The sequence below is a fragment of the Onychostruthus taczanowskii genome, unplaced genomic scaffold, assembly GCF_017590055.1.
Source record: "Onychostruthus taczanowskii isolate IOZ18803 unplaced genomic scaffold, ASM1759005v1 scaffold19, whole genome shotgun sequence".
Taxonomy (NCBI): domain Eukaryota; kingdom Metazoa; phylum Chordata; class Aves; order Passeriformes; family Passeridae; genus Onychostruthus; species Onychostruthus taczanowskii.
Genome location: NW_024499128.1, coordinates 8,469,063 through 8,487,793, shown reverse-complemented (window position 1 = coordinate 8,487,793; position 18,731 = coordinate 8,469,063). Strand labels below are relative to the sequence as shown.

General features: G+C 38.8%; 1 protein-coding gene across 1 annotated transcript in view; it reads left to right on the top strand.

Annotated features, from left to right (window-relative positions):
• Nucleotides 1-18,162, top strand: part of CUNH7orf50 (chromosome unknown C7orf50 homolog) — a 31,340-nt gene extending 13,178 nt beyond the window's left edge. Inside the window, exons 3-4 of the mRNA XM_041401668.1 lie at nucleotides 13,380-13,461; nucleotides 17,770-18,162. Of these exons, the coding sequence (XP_041257602.1) occupies nucleotides 13,380-13,461; nucleotides 17,770-17,952 (265 nt within the window). The 3' untranslated portion in view covers nucleotides 17,953-18,162. The remainder of the gene's footprint in view (nucleotides 1-13,379; nucleotides 13,462-17,769) is intronic.
• The last annotated feature ends 569 nt before the right edge of the window (nucleotides 18,163-18,731 follow it).

Sequence of the window (18,731 nt, the reverse complement as noted above, 5' to 3'; positions counted from 1 at the left end):
TTCTGTGACTGTCACATTACACTCTCAGTAACAGCACTATTCAGCTTCTGCCTGTTTAATCAAGATGTCTGGTGGCAGCCTGAGTCGATGATTTTCGTTCCCTGTGATAGAGTCATTGACTTCTGGATTCACTTTCCTGTGTCTTGATGGCAAGTGATATGTAGATATGAGTTGGAGACATGCCAGTGTTTTTCTAACCCCCACATGACATCCACAGGATGTCAGATTGTGCAGAAATTGCTTTTAAACTGTTATTAACTTCTTGCTGGGTTAACTGCTTTTTATGGTTCTAATACAACAATTTCACTGCTTTGCAAGAAGCACATGAATATTTTACTTTTGATTTAGTGAGATCATGCAGATTACTGTTCCTTATCTATCTCTCTGGTCTTTTTCCACTTATAAATAATACAGCTCTCCAAAGTGAGTGAGCCAGACTTTGTGTGAGGAGCTCACCAAAAGAAACGTCTTCCATTCAAATCCAATTTTGCAATGCAGATGGTGAAGAGATGCCTGCACTGGCACTGAACACAAGACAGTGCTTGTACTTGGAATACTTGGGTGTGGAAACTGAATAACCAGGTTAACACTCAGATGAGCCTGAATTAAAAAGTTGTGGCTCTCTGCAGATGAGAGGCACTGCATGTTGCTGATTTGTAAGTGACAACACTTCCGAGCCAGAGCGGGCACTGAGGCTTCTTGAGCTACTGCTGAAGATAAACTTGTCAGTTCAAGGTAATGCTGACAAATAATATCATTTACTAAACAGTCTAAAAACAGCAACCAAAAGAAAGAGAAACAACAACAAACCCCTATTAAGTGGCTCAGAGCCAATCTTAGCTATTTTTACCAAGAATTTCTGGGAAGAAAACAAACCTTAGCAATATATTCTGGGTATCTGTAATACTATCCTGGAAATGCTCCAGATGGACAGAATTCCTGTGTAAAATAATTTCATTCTAAAAATCTCTAGCAAGTCCTCTCCACAATCATGCATTGAATTATGAGGATTCTAGGTACTTACAAATGTTTTTGGATTTATTTTGCCATATCCTGCTTGCTGGGTAAGCAGCTCTGGTTTCTAGAGACAAAACAGGTGTTTGGGAGGTTCTGAGATGTCAGGTTCTAAGATTTTATGCTTAGTTATACCTGGAAGTTATGAGATGTTGCAAGCATTTCTGTGGTATTTTCAACTCATTCAGAAGTAAGTTTTAGAAACATCAATGATTGCATGATTTTCCAGCCAAATTAGTAAATGCTTATGATGCAACTCATTCATCTGAGCTTTGGAAGAGCAGCTGGACTAACACAACCGTCCCTGAACCAAACCTTTTATGGCTAAGCTATTAATATTATCCTGGATAAACTTCCTATAGGGAATGGGTTTGGAATAGCTTTCTTACCTTTTGATGAGCACTAATGTGTGGCTTGAGTGGAGAAGGAAAGGGAAGCTCAGGCCCATGGTAGATTTTCCTCAGTTGGAGTCAGTAGCTCTTCCATCTTTCAGAATCTGCTCATTGTCCTATTTAGTTTATGCAGAGGAAAGAGATTTCTTTTCTAATTTCCATAACCATAAATGGTCACTAAATTTAACAAAAGAAAAACTGAATAGGGAACTCTAATCCTGCTTTATGGCTCTAAATCAAATTATTTGTATCTCTAAATCTTTGAATTAATTTTATGGAAGGTCACAAGTACACCTCTCAAAGCATATTTCAGTAAAAGCTGCAGAGTGATTTACTTTGGAACCTTCTGTCTCTTTGCACTTCTGCCATTTTTTCAGTGTGAAACAAAGCTGTCAAAATATTTACTCAGGCATTTTGTTCAAACATTCTCATATGGAAATAGTGTATTTAATAACATCATTAACATGAATTCACAAATCCTTTCATCTGACATCTATCATTTACTGCATCAACTGAAAAATACCTGACTGCTCAGCCCCGTCTTCAAAGAGATTTTTATATTATTTTTTAAACATATTGTCTCTATCTTCTCCCCACCATAATAATGATAATTTGCTTTTCCATCATACCTTTCCTGATAGCATATCACAACTGTGTTTTGATAAATAAATGAGAGGTATTTTGACACTGATTTATTTACTCTCGTTATGACAGCTTTTGAGAAAGTGTTATGTTACCCCATTTTTCAGGTGATAAATTAAACAGTGATGAAGTTCGTGACTCACCAAAGTCCCTGGACTGTCCAAAGGTCTCCTTTCAGAGAAGTGAGATGAGGGAAAGGAGACTTAACTTTCTTCTCATCTGAGCACAGGCTCTGTTTTCTTTGGCCCTGTACCAATGTCTGTCCCAACAGACATGCAGGATTTTTCTCAATTCCTTCTTTTGAAAGTGAAGTTTGCATGGATTTTGTTCTGTAGTGGCATCTCAGGCAGTCCTGAAGGCCACTGGTCTCTGGTGGGTGTGCAGGGTTAATGGAAGAATATTCCAAACCTTTCCATAGCTATCTTGGGAGAGGTTTCTCTCTTCCATGGTTGGGGTGTCCTTTCTGGTATTGCTGCAGGTGACCAGAGCAGCTTTATTCCACTTCACAGCTGCTGATAACACTAGGAACAAAAATTCCTAAGTTTGTCAGGTATGTATGTTGGCCCTTAAAATTACTTACATGCCTGAGGAGGCTTCCAGGGCATTCTTGGTGATTTTTTTTTCCCCCAAAATTTAGTTTGCTTTTATTTAACTATAATTTTATCAATAGGATGGTTAAATCTTCTGAATTTTTTCACATATACATTGTCACAATTATAAGTTGTATAGCAGTACTTAACTGCTGGACTGTAAAGTGCTTCCTCAGATGGGGAAAACTACATTACATGTATTAAATCCACAAATACTTGGATAAAAGTAGTTAAGGTCTCTTTGTCTGATTCTCTTTTCCGTAAAATAGCATCTTGATTTCCAAACCTGGTTAAGAAAAATTAACGTCTCATTTTTTAATAACTCATTTCCAGTAAAATAAAATTTAGTATAAATGAATTTTCTTAGCAGTTTATTAAATGTAGCCATTAGATATTTATTGCTGACATAGCTTTCATCTTTCTGTAGTATTATACAAAAGAGATTGCATCTAATTGAATAATTAAGCAGCTTTAATATATTATTTCATCTGGTATTACTTTCAGAAACCTTGTGAGGTATACAAGGGAGATTCAGGGTCTTTAATAACAAACCAGTCTGCTTCAGGACTGTATCCTGGCAGTAAGGAGACATCACCACTCCTCACTGAAGTGTTCAAAACCTCACACAAGCACTTTGATCTTTGCCATTTGTCTTTGGGGAGAATATGGTTCAGGTCAAATAAAACCAGAATAATTAAAAGAATCCATTTCACATCTAAGTATTACAACAAACTACCTCTTGATATTTTTTAACTAAAAGCAGATGGCAGGGGTTATTTACTTCATTTTGGGAATCTTTCATTTGCAGGGAGGTTGCATTGAAGGAGTGTGAGGCACAGTTTTTCTCCCAGCTTCTGAAGTCTGCTCTCCCCTGGCTCTCCAAACTCCCTGCCTCACTCCTGGCTCCAAGCCCAGGCATCCCATCCTTAACCCTCCTTCTGGCTTTGAGAAAATGCATTTTGTGCTCACCCATCTTCCTCCATTCAGACTAGGTTCTTGACATGGCAGTAGCGCAAAAGGGAGTTTTTATGTTTTCTCTGTGTCATAAAATTCAGATCTGGGAGAATTAACACCGCTACCCACTTCCTCAAACACATTCAAACTATTCATCCAGTGCCCAAATACTCATAGTAGTGGTGAGGAGTTTCGTAGCCCTAGGGAATCATTTAGACTAGTCAGCCAAAGCCAGAATTAAAATTTAAAATGCAGTTGGCAATGATTATTAATCAATTAGCTCCAGGGAGCTGTCAAGGCTTCCTAACCAGAGTTAGAATAACAAGAAGTATTTTTGAAATAATAAAAGTAGATCCTTAATAAAACTTGTCTCCTCCTTCACACATTTATTAATACGATGATGCCTAAAAAGGTGTCAGTAATTACTTTTATATGAATGAAATTGAATTGGAATGAGAGCCATCTGCAGGAAGCAGTAATTGGCAGATCAGTTTCTTTAAGCATAAATGACTTGAAATCTTAGTAGTGCAACACGTCACAGGGTATTAGAAGGGGGGAATCTTACACTGCCCTAAACACCTTGGTGTGACAGGAGATTTTATTATGCAGTGAGAGATAGCTGAATATCTCAGCTAAATCAAAAAATGTGACTGGGCTGTGAACTGCTGAACTTTCTAGGTTGATCTTGATATTGGCCCTTTGTAGAGCTCTTCTGCAAAGAGTAAATCATTCTGTAAGGTTACAACCTGGGAGATTCAGATGCCATGGGGTCTGCAGCACTCCATCCACCTCTGCCATACTTCCTGATGAATGCAGCTGTGAGATGGCCCGGCTGGGATGTAAAAAATGACAGGGATGGCTGACATGTCCTTTTGTTTTGGTTTTTTTAAAAGGTTTCTTTATATTCTTGTTGGTCCAGAATAACTTGAAATGTGGTACTACAGATGCACTGTAATAGCCTCTTGTGGGATGGGTTATTTGAAGAGGGCTACATTTTCCTGTAGCAAAAATGAACTTTGTCTAACTAGCCAGGAATAAAAATACTTGGATTTCATTTAGAAAAAAAACCCAAAAATCTGTGAATGTAATTGCTGCAAGGGTGCATCAAGGGCTGGTATCCAAATAATAAATAGCAGTTTTCCAGTACTGTCCTGAGAGAACTCACTTCAGTAAAGGGGCTCAGTAGGAATTGCTGCAAGGGTGCATCAAGGGCTGGTATCCAAATTAATAAATAGCAGTTCTTCAGTACTGTCCTGAGAGAACTCATTTCAGTAAAGGGACTCAGTAGCAATTTGACAATGCAATATTTGACAGTTCTATACCTACAGGACATTGCCATCAGAACGAGCCAGCTCTGTAGAAGAGTTACAGGGCCAGTCCTGCAGCACAGGCTCAAGGTTCAGCTTCCATTTGAGGGCGGGATTTCTCCTTTCCTGGAGGGTCCCTGGATGCCACCAGGGATGGGATTGATTTGAGGCCAGTTCTTTGTCAGGGCTGTCAGGCAAGGAGAGGACCCTGGTGGTGTCTGTTCACATTTGCTGCTGGCCCCCATCCTGCCTGGCCATCCTCCAGACTGCTGGGCTGGGTTTCACCCCTCACTTCTCTGAGACCATGGTCCACCCTCTGAGCAGCTCCTGTTCCTCAAAGACCTGGGGAAACCCCACTGGGAAAGGTGCAGGAAGGGGATTTGAATCTTGTGGGGAGGAGAGGCCAGCTGGGCTCCCTGTCACTGGGACTGCTGGCTGCTGAGGCAGAAAGGAAAGATGTGCCTGGTTCTGGGATGTGGTGCAGGTCAGATTTGGCACCTCCTCAGCAGAACCACAGCTTTTCCTTCTTACAGTGAAATGCTGCTCTGGACTTAGAAACTGCAGAAATCCCTTGGCTGTGGAAATCCCTCAGGCTTTTGCAAAGCGAAAAACCACACAGAAACACCCAACCTGACAAATTGAAGACATCTGGGTGCAGCAGGGCAGCCCATTTTCAGCAGTGCTGCTGCTCAGTGCCCAGCTGGATTAGGCACCTTCCCAGGGTGCCAGCACCACTTTGCAGCCCCGGGGCTTCCTGAAACAGCCCGTGCAGAACAGAGGAACACAAACCTTCAGCTCAGTGTAACGAGCTCTAAATTGGTTCTTGGGTGACCTGGCTGGTTCAGAGCAAACCACTCAGCCAACATTCTTCAGTATCCAAATCCTCCTCCAAGTGGCCATTTTTTCATCCCTCCTTAGAAACTTTCACGGGGAAAGTTTCACATCAAGTTGGTTTCTCTTCCAGCATTATTTTTAGCATCCCTATATGGAAAACCATGACATTTTCATACATTTCTTGTGTTTTATTAATAAAACACAAAAGTTTGGGTGTTTTTTTGTGGGATTTGTTGGTGTGGATTTTTTGGGTTTTTTTGGTTTTTTTTTTTTGTGATGGTGTATTTTTTGTTTGTTTTGTTGTTTGTTTGGATATTTAAAGTTTTAGAAGCTGATTTAAAATTTAAAAAGCAATGAAATGAGCTCCTTAGCTTGAATCCGTGCCCTTGCAGGAGTGTTCTGTACCACAGTTGGACATTTTTTGGTGTAACAGTAAGGGAGAAGAGAATTGACCGTATTTGTTTTTTCTGGGTCTGGTAGCATATCACTCATCTGATCTTCAGAAAGCATTTATATAAATGGACTTGTGCCAGCTTTTGGAAAGGATTTTACGTGCAGCTGGCTCCTTACATGATTTTCATACAGAGTGTGGGGCCCTCTTTATCTGCTCGTACCCCCCAGGATGTTCTTCATGGGAGGGAGCCATAACAGTTGTTTTCATTTTCCCTTTCCCTTATTTCTGGTGCAGGAATCAGTGTGACCAGAATTAAGTGCAAGGAAAGATGGACATCTGGAGAGGAGATGGGGCTTTGGGATAGCACTTGGTTGTATATTCCTTGCAGGAGCAGAACAGATTGGCTCTGAAGGGCTCAAATTCTATTTTTTATTCTTCTTCTGTGATAATTCAACTCCTGCTTTGTGTTCTTTTTCTGAATGTATGTAAAATAAAAAGCACGTTTAGCTTAGAAATACAGTAATAGTAGCTGTGGGCTTTCAAGCCTGACCTTTTTGTTATTACTGAAAACAACAGCAAGTTCTCAGCACATTATTACTTCTATATATATTTTTTAATTTTTTTCTAATCAAAATGCAGTTTTGCTGCAGGTGGGCTAATGTGGATACCAGCAACTAAATAACTATATCAGGAAAATAATTTTCAAAGAAATTGCAAAGGTTGAATGCTGCTGGCATTTGCAGGTGGGTTGGTGCCTGTGAGAAGCTGAAGCACAGGGAGGCACCCCACGTGTATTGTGCCAGATTTAAGAGACAGGAGCTCTCCTCACGACCTGCTGCATGGTTTTGAGGCATTGTTACAATTTTCTGGGTCAACTTTTCTTCCCACCCATCATCTGTCTCATCTGTTTATACTTGAAGATCTTCAAGGGAATGTCTCATGTTGCATTTGAACAGAGCCTGTGGTGGGGGAGGAAGAGGATTTCTAGCTTGGCTGAAGCTGCAGGATGCAAACATAACATAAAACCTTACAAATAATGGCAAGTGATAAAAGTACGTGCAATAAAAGATAAGCTGTGATAAATATTTTGTGTAAATCTAATCAAACTTGGCTTTATGGCACAAAGGCCCCTTCCTTTCACTTTATAAATACTTTCTAAGAAAATCCTGTGACCTCTTTGCTGTACAGATACAATCAGATGCAATCTGTCCTAATACTGGACATCAGGACAAAAATGGGGCACTTGAAAGCACATTTATTTTTTCCTGCATGTGTGATTCCTAAGTTTAAAAAAAGCTTCCTCCCCATGCCTTTTCACAAGTCTATAGTCATTATACTGTGTCTAAACCAGATGGAAGAATATATTAAAAAATGTTTCTAAACCACAGATTGAAAAATGGTGCCAGGATTTTCAACCAAAAATGTGGCACTGATTCTAAAATCTGTTGACAATTTTAGAAAGTTTTCTTTTGGCAAACGAGCTCCATTAGTGTCTTTTCTTTCTTCCAGGAAAATAAGAAAAACCTTTATCTGAGTCATAATTTAGTTAGATTCCAAACTGGATTTGAGAATATCAGCATAAATATATTAGCTTTCCCCAGGAATTGGAGTTGGGACATAAACAGATTGATCCATAACATGAGAAAAACAGTTGAAGCCTATAGTTGTCTCTTATGCCTAATATTGGGTCTTACCACAGGCCTGTGCTTCCAGGATTTTAACTACAGCTGTTCCAGTCCAGTCTCAGAAAATCTATCTAGAATTTAAATTTTGGCTGCTCTTTCCAAATGAGGACAGTCAGCATCACACACACTTGAATTGAAATTTCTTCTTACATTGGATTGAGCAATGAAGTTCACCATGAGGCAGCTTTCTGGGCATGCAGTTTTGTGTGGAATACCAGACATTCAAAAACCATCTTTGTAAAAGTAAATCCATTTTAAATACCCCTGAGAGAAATAGAAGAAACTCTGAATACCCCCAATAAAAATAAACACTTTTACATTTCCCTTTAAATAATTGTACGTGTTGTAACTGGAGAAAATATTATTATTCCTACTTCACTATATGCTCTATACGGGCATATGTTAAACTTCCATCCACATCCATATATTTTTTATATATCCATATAAAACCTCCATCCATAAAATGGCTCTTCTCCCACGAGAGTGAACTTATGCCAAATTTTTGCTCCCTCCCTGCTGCTTCCAGGGGTTCCAGGGAGCCTCTTTGAGGTGCAGCATTCCCTGCTCACCTGTTGGCCATATGTGCATTGGGCTCACCTCTGGACTACTCTGATAACAGCATTCAGAGTTTCCAAATTTGGGCCTTATAAGGGCAGTGAGTTGCCTTAAACCCCAGTGCATGGGGTTTTAAAGAGGCTGCTGTTGTATGCATTGCACTGTGAAATATTCCAGCACGTCCCTTGAGTGCCAAGCGTTTCAGCAAGGCTTTAAATATCTGTAAGGGAATTTTTTTGAGTATGGTTGTTCTTTATGAGGAAACACCTGTTATCCACATTTTATGGGTAGGGTGGTGAGCTCAGGAATGATGCTGTTTGCAGAGAGTTGGGGAATAAAGGGTCTAACTTGATTCCTGCAAGCCTTAATCGTGTACCATAACTCCTGTTCAACCTTCCTTGGGGTGGAAGGACACAGATGATCCTTAAGGACAGGTTGCAGAGTGGTGAATAACTATGTAGCAAAACAAAAAAGTACCCAGAGGAAGAATGTGACCACTTCCATGTAGTGTTGTAGACTGCTGCTTTTAATGTTTTCCATAGATCTTTTCAGTGGAGCCCTGACTTTGGTGCAATGGGCCAGACTCGTGGCTCTGTCCCTCCTTTGAGGGAAGCTGGGGATGTCAGACATGGGATAAATCACAGGAGAGCTGCAGGAGCCTGTGCTCTGAGCTGCTCCTCAGGGCTGGAGAAAACTTTCAAGTTAATTCCCTGATGCTAAAACTGGGCTTTATGCTGGAGAAATCCAAATTTGGTGGCAATCTGGGTAGAAACTGAGGCTGAGAGGTGTATGCAGGGTGGGCTGCACTGCCAGGGGCACTCATCTGGAGCAGGGGATGTCGGTGAGGTGTCCTTGCATCTGGCACACAGCAGTGCTCTTGTGTGCTCTGGAAGGTGTCAGCAGGCACATCCCTTTCTGGTTTCTTGAGACTTGTCTCCCACCCAATAATTTTTCAAGCTGAATCAGTAAAATGGTTGATTCTCAGCCCTGAGCTTTTCTGCACTCAGTGATTATTTGCCGGTTGTGACAGCTCTGTAGAGTTTTGTCCTGGCCAGTAGTCCCAGCAGATGCATTGTGTTGACTTCCTGAATCCAATTTGTAACAATAATGTTTTTCTCATACTGTGTTTCTGGAACCAATTTGCCTGCTTTGCCTTCCCCATCTCCTTCTCCCGGGACACCCCGGCGAGAGCTCTGCCCTGCACACTTCAGTCGCCTTCTGTTTGCCTCCTTCCACTGCCTGAATTCCCGTGTTTTGGGGGTGAATTTATGGGAGATGACTGTAGACACACTAAAAGTCATTTATGAGATAGACCAGTGAGAATCTTGGGTAGTTTTTCTACATGAGACTCTCCTGCAAAAAAAAACTAAAGCCCAAATGTAAAATTTCCTAAGCTGCTTGATTTATTTGATTCATTTCCTCTGTCTATTCATTTTCAAAGCCATTTAGGAAGATCATTTGCACAAACATTTAAGTTCTCTTTAACTAAAGTCAACCAATGTGTTTTTTCAATGAGCTGGAGCTCATAAGGAAGTTTCAAACATTAGCTGTGTAAAGAAGGCAATTAGTGTTTGTACAATATATTGAAAATTAGCCCGAGGCACACTGGAAAAATACATGTTTTGCACATGTATACTTTTCAACCAATTCCATAGTTTGTGCTAGATCCTCACAGAGATCATTCCAGAAGCTACCAAATTAATTCAAACTGAAAGAGGTTGCAATTGTCTATAAAAAGAGGGGATTTAAGTGTAATGTGGTTGGTTTTGTTCTGTATATTTGATCGCATGAAGGAAAAGCCTTTTCTCCTGCTGTAGTATGTCAAGGAAGTTTATCTGCATGTAAACAGCAAACTGAAATCTCTCTTGTGTTGTAAGGGTTGAAGTTTTCTAGTTTAGAAGTTGAGCATTTCTAAAAATGTACTAATGATGTCATACTGATAACAGGAGATACTCCTCTCACTTCGTCATGGAGTGATACTGTTACATGGAGTGATAGATTTTAAAGCTGTCATAATCATAGGAATTAGTGGAGAAGTTTTATTTTAATAACTGTTGGGGGTGCAGCTGTCATGTTATCTGCATTAAAGATTGTGCACCCATTATCAGGAGTGTTTTGCCCACAGTTTGGTAGGAATTTGGGTCAAGAGAAGGACCCTTCCTGAAGGGGAAGGAACAGGCATTGTTGATTCAACCATGGAGGGAGTACCAGTTAAAAACTTTGGAGTATTTTCTGAAAATAGGAGTACACCTATAGCTATTAAGGAAAATACTATTTTTTCTTGTTGTAATAATGTAGTGGTTAATTCTAATAGGACAGATCACAAAACAAAAGAAATGGCTTGTGAGGCTCTGGTGCTGTAATGGACACAAATGTATTTTCTGCAGTTGATTATGTTAAAGTATTTGTTGTTTATATGAATTATTGTGGTGTATATAGAGCAGAAACTTTCAGGAAGACAAACTAAGACTTTTGTTTGTTTCTGCAAGAGAATTCACAGGAGTGAAAGTCCATATGGAGTCTTGGATGCAGGAGTACAGCAACTCGCCTTCACTTGTAGAAGAGAGCATATGGTTTTGGTAATAGGTTAATAAGAGCAATTAACCTTATAGTGCACTCATTTGTTGGTCTCAGTTGTTTATAAACTAGGTAATAAAGATATTTTAACATCCTATAGTTTTATAGGAGATTAAGTGAAATCAGGCTGTATTTTTTAAGTTTCAATGCCAACAGTACTCAGGCGATACTGTGATGGAAACATAAAATTAGCAGAGTAGAAGATTCAGAGTACTCCGTGGTGTGTCCAACCAATGGGTATCATCACAAATGTTGAAATTAGAGAAATACAAGCATATGTTAAAGGCTTTCATTAGCAGAGGAACTGTTTTCCTGTGATGCAGTCACAGATCTGTCACTCACTTGTTCTTGTCACCTTGCAAAGACTCTAATGTGAACTGTTTCCAGCCTTTATTTATGTAGAAAAGAATTCTAAACTTACCTTCTTCTTCTTGAGGATGAGCCTCCTAGAAGAACAGGCTAAACAAGCACTGTCATTGCTTTATTTTGTTTGTTTTGAAGGACTTCCTGCAGAAGTCCCAGTTTCTCTGCTGGGAGCTGCTGTGTTTGCCTGGCAAACAGAATCAGTGGGTACAGATGAGCAGGTTGCTGTTGACCCCACAAACTGCACCCACAAGAAAAGCCATTTTTACTTCATTCTCTGTTGGCTCCTCACACTTCAGCTTGTGTCATTTGTTGTCCAGCTGGGCCTCTTGCTGCAAAGACAAGTGACACCAAGGGCTGTGTGATTTTCTTTTACAAGTACTTTGGGTTCTAGGCTGGTGATGATGGGAGAAGGGATGGTTTCACCATAATAATAGTTTTTAATTTAATTCTGTAACTTGTATCAGTCAGCTTTTAGCCTCCTGCTTTTGTGAAATACCCATTTTGCAAATTCTGCCTACTTATTTGGCTACTATATTATTATTCCAAAAGAAGCCTCTAAATCAACTTATCTGTAGAATTTAACTCAAGCACATAAAGGATGATATATTGGGTTATTGATTTTCTCTGTCCTTTCTGATTTACTGCTAATTGTCTGATTTTTACCTTATATTTTGGTAATAAGCTCTTTTAATATATTTAGCTGATGATAACCCTAATGAGCTGTGATTCTTTTTCTTTATTCTGAATTTGAACATCAAGACAATAATTTCTTTCTTTAGGTTTTCTTCAGAGGCTTCCATGAAACCTTTCTATACAAATTTGTGGTCTCATTTTTTTCTCTTTCATTGAATTGACTGAACAATGTATTTGCTGGTGCAGCATTCACCAAAGATGAAGACTCTTTTGCTTTATTAGACTTGACAGTGTTTAAACAATACTAATTCTCATACCCAGCTGGCTTTTCAACTGATTTCTGTGCTCTCTATTGCTGTGTAAAACAAGCTGGAACATTAATGGCATCTTGCATGCTACCCTCTGGAGACCTACTTTTCTTTAGAGAAAAATCAAATAAATGTGAAAGTTTCTGCGTTTTCTCCTTATAATTTTTTCCTTTTTTTTTTTTTCAAATGATACTTTAGTGTACTGTCAGATTTTGTATGTGTTACAATACTAATTTTCCAGCACATAATTTTAAAAAGTAGTCTTCATTTTATAGATAGATTTACTGATTTGCTCATTTTTAATAGAAAGAGATGCCTTTATCTAAGTCAGAATATACCAGCTTTAAAAACATGTTCAAGATGCACATGAATGTGCTATTTTAGCTAAAATTTTGTGTATTGAAAATGTGTTTGCCAAACAGCCAACAAACATTAGCAGATGTTAATCATTTGTTCAGCCTCTCACTTTTAACAGTATTTAGTGTTCTTCATGAAAGAGAGAGACATAAAAAACCCATTTTTCTAGCCTATAAATATAAATATTTAAGTCATACATTTAGACAAGCCCAAGCCTTAAAATGTTTGCTCCTGAAGGATGAATTTTGTCTGTTTAGAACAACCATCTGTGATGGGCTGAGGTGACCATTGTAGCACAAATTTCTCCTTCCAGTCCTTCAGAGGCTGCTTAATTTCATATAAAATTCAGTTAATTGTGAAATAGAAACTTTCTGAAACCCAAGCTTGATTCTTGTCCCCTGCACCTCCCCAAATTCTCAGTTAGCCCTGCAGCAGGGGTAAGGATTTGGGGTGCTCACTTGTCCTGGTAAAATGGTCTGTCGTAAGGGACTGGCCAAAGCTGCGGGGTGGGATTTGATATTTAACTAAAAGGAATCAATGCTTTCTGAAGAAAATTTCTAACCTTCTTGGCTGTAATATCTCCTACAACTTTTTGCAGAGAAGCCAGGTGGCCCTGTACAAAATGTGTGCCAGTATCTGTGTCCCACAGTGCCATGACACTCCGTGCATGCACAGTCACTTGGAGGCCTTGTAGGGAATATTTTCTAAATAAAGAATGTTTTGATATCACAGTATTCCATTTAAGCAATTTTTCCCCCTAATTTTCTACAGCTGGTCTAAAACCCCAGAAGAATGGAAGTTTCAGAAGACAAGACAGACGTGGCTCCTCCTGCACATGTATGATAAAGAGAAGGTTTGTATTCATGCTGCTTTTTCTCAGAACAAATATGATACAGTCTTATACATTAGTTATAGTTATTCTTTATTAACCAAAACTTCCTAATACTGCATGCATTTGTCTCATAATTCTTAATTACTTACAAATTACTTTGTTTTTAACCAAGATGCTGAAGCATTTTAATTGCTTGTCATTGATCTTTTTATTTTGTAGGTGGTCATTGTCCTGTGCATGCTAGATTTTTATACCTGATGTATAGCAAGCATAGAGAGAGCAGATTAATGATTTAGTTAAATCTGGAGTTTGCTGAGAATTTGAGTCATATCCTTAATTTGAATTTCCTAATATGGAACCCAATACTGCAAACCACAGTTCTCATATTGTTTCAGATATCTCTGGGCTCCATGGAAGATGTACAACCATATTGCCAAGATGTTAAAATAGCTCTCTCATTTAAATATAAGTGAAACCTGATGTTGGTTGTGAAAAGCTTAAAGTATAACCAGAAACCAGGCTTGAATCCATACAGAAATCCTTTCATTTCATAACTTAAAAAACAACATAAATTTGAATTTCCAATAAGCATCTGACCATCGTGGTATCAAATGAGGGTGTCAGGTCATTCATTTTGTTGTGCAATAGAACAAACCTCTGCCCATTTGCACAGTGCCTCACTTATTGGTTCATTTTGTTGACACTCAGTTAAGTTTTGCTGATTTTCTGTGTGCACTTGAACATTTACTCATACCAATCGTCCTGACCCAAATTAGTCAGCAGCTCTAAAGCCAATCACCTGACATTGGGTGTTACCTTTTTAGACAGCCAGATAATTAACAGCAGAGTTTCATGAGGGCAAAAATGTTCACATGGTGAAAATACTTTAAAAAGATTGGTTGCAGAATACAAATTTGATTTTGGATTCTGGATTGTTTGCTCTATCTTCTGTTTTCTAAGTTTCTCTCTTTAAAGTCTTTATCAACCTTTCAAAATCAGTGTATACTCTTCAAAGCTACCTAGAAATTGGCAGGCAGAAGGATGTTTTTACTTTTTTTACCTGTTTACTTTGGGGTTTGTGTTAAAATATGCTGGGACACAATGAACTGTGAGTAGCATTTGTTTTATGTATCAAAACACAGTTTAACTCCTTATTTCTCAACACTGAAATGAAACTTCCTTTTTCTTAAAATTCTGATGGAAGTGCTCTGATTTATTTAAATTCACATATTTTGTAGTTTAATAATCAGAGGAGCATTGAATATGAGCTTTAGGGAATGATTAACATCTGCATCCAGATCCAGTGAAGTTAGTAGAACTGCTCAAGTGCTTATAATTAAGCATATGATGAAGTCTCTTTCTTCATCAGGACCATAGGGAGGGCACACTCATCTTCTTTTGAATATTTTTTATACCCAAATTCAACTTCCTGTCCATTACAGAATGAAATCTGTTGGTAATCCAAGCATGACTAACATACAAAAGGAGACAGAAGTTTCTTTCCTTCCTAAGCCACATCTTTGATCTCATGGTGTCACTTGGATGCCTACTGAAGAGCCATGCAAAGGCCTGAATCGAGTTTCCTGTACTGATAGGCCTCTTTCTGAGGTTTTTAAATTGTTTGCTAGATAAATGGTGTTTTAAGCTCCTTTAAAATCCATCTGGTGGCTGGCTGACAGCTTCCAAGCCAGGCCTGTGTACCTATGGTGTGCATATTTCTGCAGCACCCAGGAATAAATAAACACTAGGTTATTTGTTGGTCTTTATCATCTGGCACAGCATTTTTTGGAAGTTACTAGATCAGTCTTCAGCTTCTGGATTTCAGGGCGTGGTGATGTGGCTGAAGTTTCATTGGAAGGTGACCCAAAATGCAGTCTGGCAGCAATGAGCTGAGCTTCTCTCTGCTGGTTTTTGCTTTGCAAAATACATGGGTGTCTGCAGGTCTCCAGGTCTGAAAATACAGAGTTGCAGAGGATAATTTAAAAGTGAGAACTGTTCTTTTCCTGGTACTCTTTCCTAGTGTTTCCCTCCTTTTCCCAAAGACAGGAATTATTTCACTTGGGATTATTTCCATATTAATCAGCTCCAGTGTATATTAGGAAGTTAAGACAGAGGCAAAATTGGTGTGTGAGAGAGAAAAAGAAACAAGAAAAAGGTCAAAACAGTTTAACAAAAGAATAATAACAAAATCCCATAAGCCTGGCTTTGACTTCCAGAGCCGTGCTGGGAGATCTTGATCTCCAATTTCAAACCAGCCTTGAACTGACCTTGGAAGAAGGATTGTGTTCCTCCTTGGAAAACCTCACCAAGACCTCTGAAATTACTGCTTTTGTACTACTGTATTTGAAGAATTAAAATTTGGATTTCATTAACTTTCTTTGTGCGTTCCAGTCCTTGCTATGGCTCTGCTGTCTGTGTAAGTCAGGAGGAAATATGATCTTACCTTGCCCACAGGGTGCTGTGTTGTGAGCTCCTGATGAAGTAAACCTCAGAGCTGTGTTATGTTAAAGGAAAAAAATCAGACTTTTTGAACACTTGAACACCCTTAGGGCCAAATGCTTCAGGCAGCCTCGTGTTAAGTCTGCACACTTAGGATTTCTAAATTTAGAGCAGGCTTTCAATTGCCCCCTCAAGCAGTTTGCTTAAATGATATAATAATAACTGTACTTGCACGGGTATGTCTGTGCCATGAGCTCTGAGAACAAGAGTTGTAGATTATAGAGATAATTTGGCTAAGGTTTGAAACATGGAAATGTTGCTGACTTTGAAAGGTCAGTACTGAGTATCTACAGTAAAGGAACACTGTCACACTGGAATTGTTTGTGTCCAAATGGGTTCATCTATTATTAGTGCCAGCTTCTTATGAGTGAAAACTTACAAAAATATAGATATTTTTCATTGTGTTTGATTTGTATAGTATAGCAACGCTTCATATATCATCCATTTCAGTGTTAGTCATTGTAAAATTAATATTTCTTTTGTAACTGCATTGTTTCTTTAATGCAAGAGTGTTTGTGTGAAGAATTAGAAGGTTTTCCATAGTGTACAAGTTACGAGGCTGAACGCAGGCTTAAGTTTTGATTTATTACTTTGTAATACCCCTGATTGATGAAGGCAGTGTTGGAATATTCTTTCTTCCTCTTCTTTTGGAGTGATAGAAGTTTTAGTGATCAAAGTTCGGCTGCCAAATGTCCATGGAGAAATAAGTTGTAAATTAAGTGTCTGTTGAAGCTCTGTCTGCTCTGAAATGTTGATACTTTGCAGAATCGAAACCGCCCTCGAATAATTAGTCTCGAATCCTTTAAATACTTACGTATGTGTTTAACTTAACTCATGTCAAGTTATATGTGTAAAGTTAAACATGGAGAAACATATTTGCAGGGTGAGATCATTTTAACATCTCATGATTCACAGCAAAAAATATCCTGTTATTGGCTGAAACCTGCTCCACAGATACACAACATGAAGTTAAGATCAGCGTAGCTCTGTGCACATATTCCTTTTGAAAGTACTTCAGTATGAAGTACTGCATAAATCCTTCCAAAGTCCTTGCTAAGTTATTGTCAAGATTAATATAATGATCATTTAAATTGCATGTTATACCAGATAAGCTAAAACTTAATCTCTGACTAGTTAATTAGAAAGGGAGTGAAACGTGGATAATGCAACTGTAGATGACTAAAGTGCTTTTAATGTTAGACATGTTGGTAGAGCCTATCAGTTTTAGTCAGCATGATTTAAAAATTATTTCCATATGTCTGAATTTGAGTTTGTTTTTCAAATTAAATTCGAGTCCTTTATGTAAGCATTCTGTCAAATTGTGCAGTGGTGGGTGGTATCTCATGTTAGGAATCAATTTTTGGGTAAGGGCGAGGGGAATTCCAGCAAAATTCTTCCCTCAGACATATGCATACAATTCTCACTGAAATTAGCAAGATTTACATGTGTGTTTCCAAAAGGAGGGTTTGGCTAACATGTTCTGTTTTTTTCTTCCACCAACCCTCAGAGCCTTGGGCTCCCTGTCAGGCAGTGTTTGCTTTTGCTGATCAGCGCTTCCACATCTGCTGAGCATTTCCTCTCAGATGCTTTGCCCATCCGAGCACATGACACTCCTCTCACCAGGCTCCATCCATCCCTCCTGGCAGCTTGAACCTTGGAAGAGGAAACATTTCCACTTGGATTTCCATTTGCAGTTGGACTTTGGCAAACACCAAAGCCTGTGCCATTCTCCTAATTGTCTTTCAGGTGGTGCTGTGACGTGATTGTGAATACATATTGAGAGGGGAGATAATAAACCTGTTTTTCCGTCCTTCTGTTTTTTCTTTCAAGGTTCCAGACAAGTATTTCACCATTTTACTGGATTATCTACAAGGGCTTAAGGGCAATGCACGAGACAAAACTGTGCAGAAAGCTGAAGCTTTTATGAAGGAATTTGATGGTTCTGATGGAGAAGACCCAAACCTGCTGGGGAAGTGCGAGCGCATCAGACAAGTTCTACAACTGCTGTCCTGAGAATATTTCTGTGTCATAATTGTTGTCTGGTGGAGGGAAGGAGAGATTTCACACACTGAGGCTGTAAAGGATTTGTAAAGATAATACTAAATTTTATACTCGTAATTTTTCCATTGGAAAATATTTATCGTGTTTTGAGGTGATGAAATAAAAATAACATATATAGCCCATAGTCTTGTTATTAATCTTATTGCACCTCTTATTGGAAGAATAAACCTCTCCCTCTCATTAATTTTTCTCCATCTCCCCCTCTAATTATTGTTAAATATGAGGAACATACTTCTCTCCCTCTCATTAATTTTTCTCCATCTCCCCCTCTAATTAATGAGGAACATTGCAGCTCTTAATAAGAAGTGCAAAGGAACCAACATAAAGCCTGGAGGGTCTTTTACAATGGCAGCTTTTAAAATGAGTGTACTGTACAGTGCGTGCTCAGCCAGCTGTAATCTCTCACTTTCAGCTTCAGAAGGATGTCACTTGGATTTGGGAGAGATCATTTTCAGTCTGCTGAACACAGGTTGTATAACACAGTTGCTTATTAGTACTTCACACGGTGATCTGGAGATACCACCAGCTTTGTTGGCTTTCTTTTTACATTTTAAAGTTTTCAAATGCATTAGGGCAATTGTTTAGATATTCTGATAATGCACAACTAGGAACAGATCAAATCCTTTACTACATGTTGTGAAATTATCAAATTGTAGCTAAACTTAGCCTACAATCAAAAGTGCTGTGCTGTATCCAACCTGCCAATATTGCATTTTTCTCTTCCTCCTGCA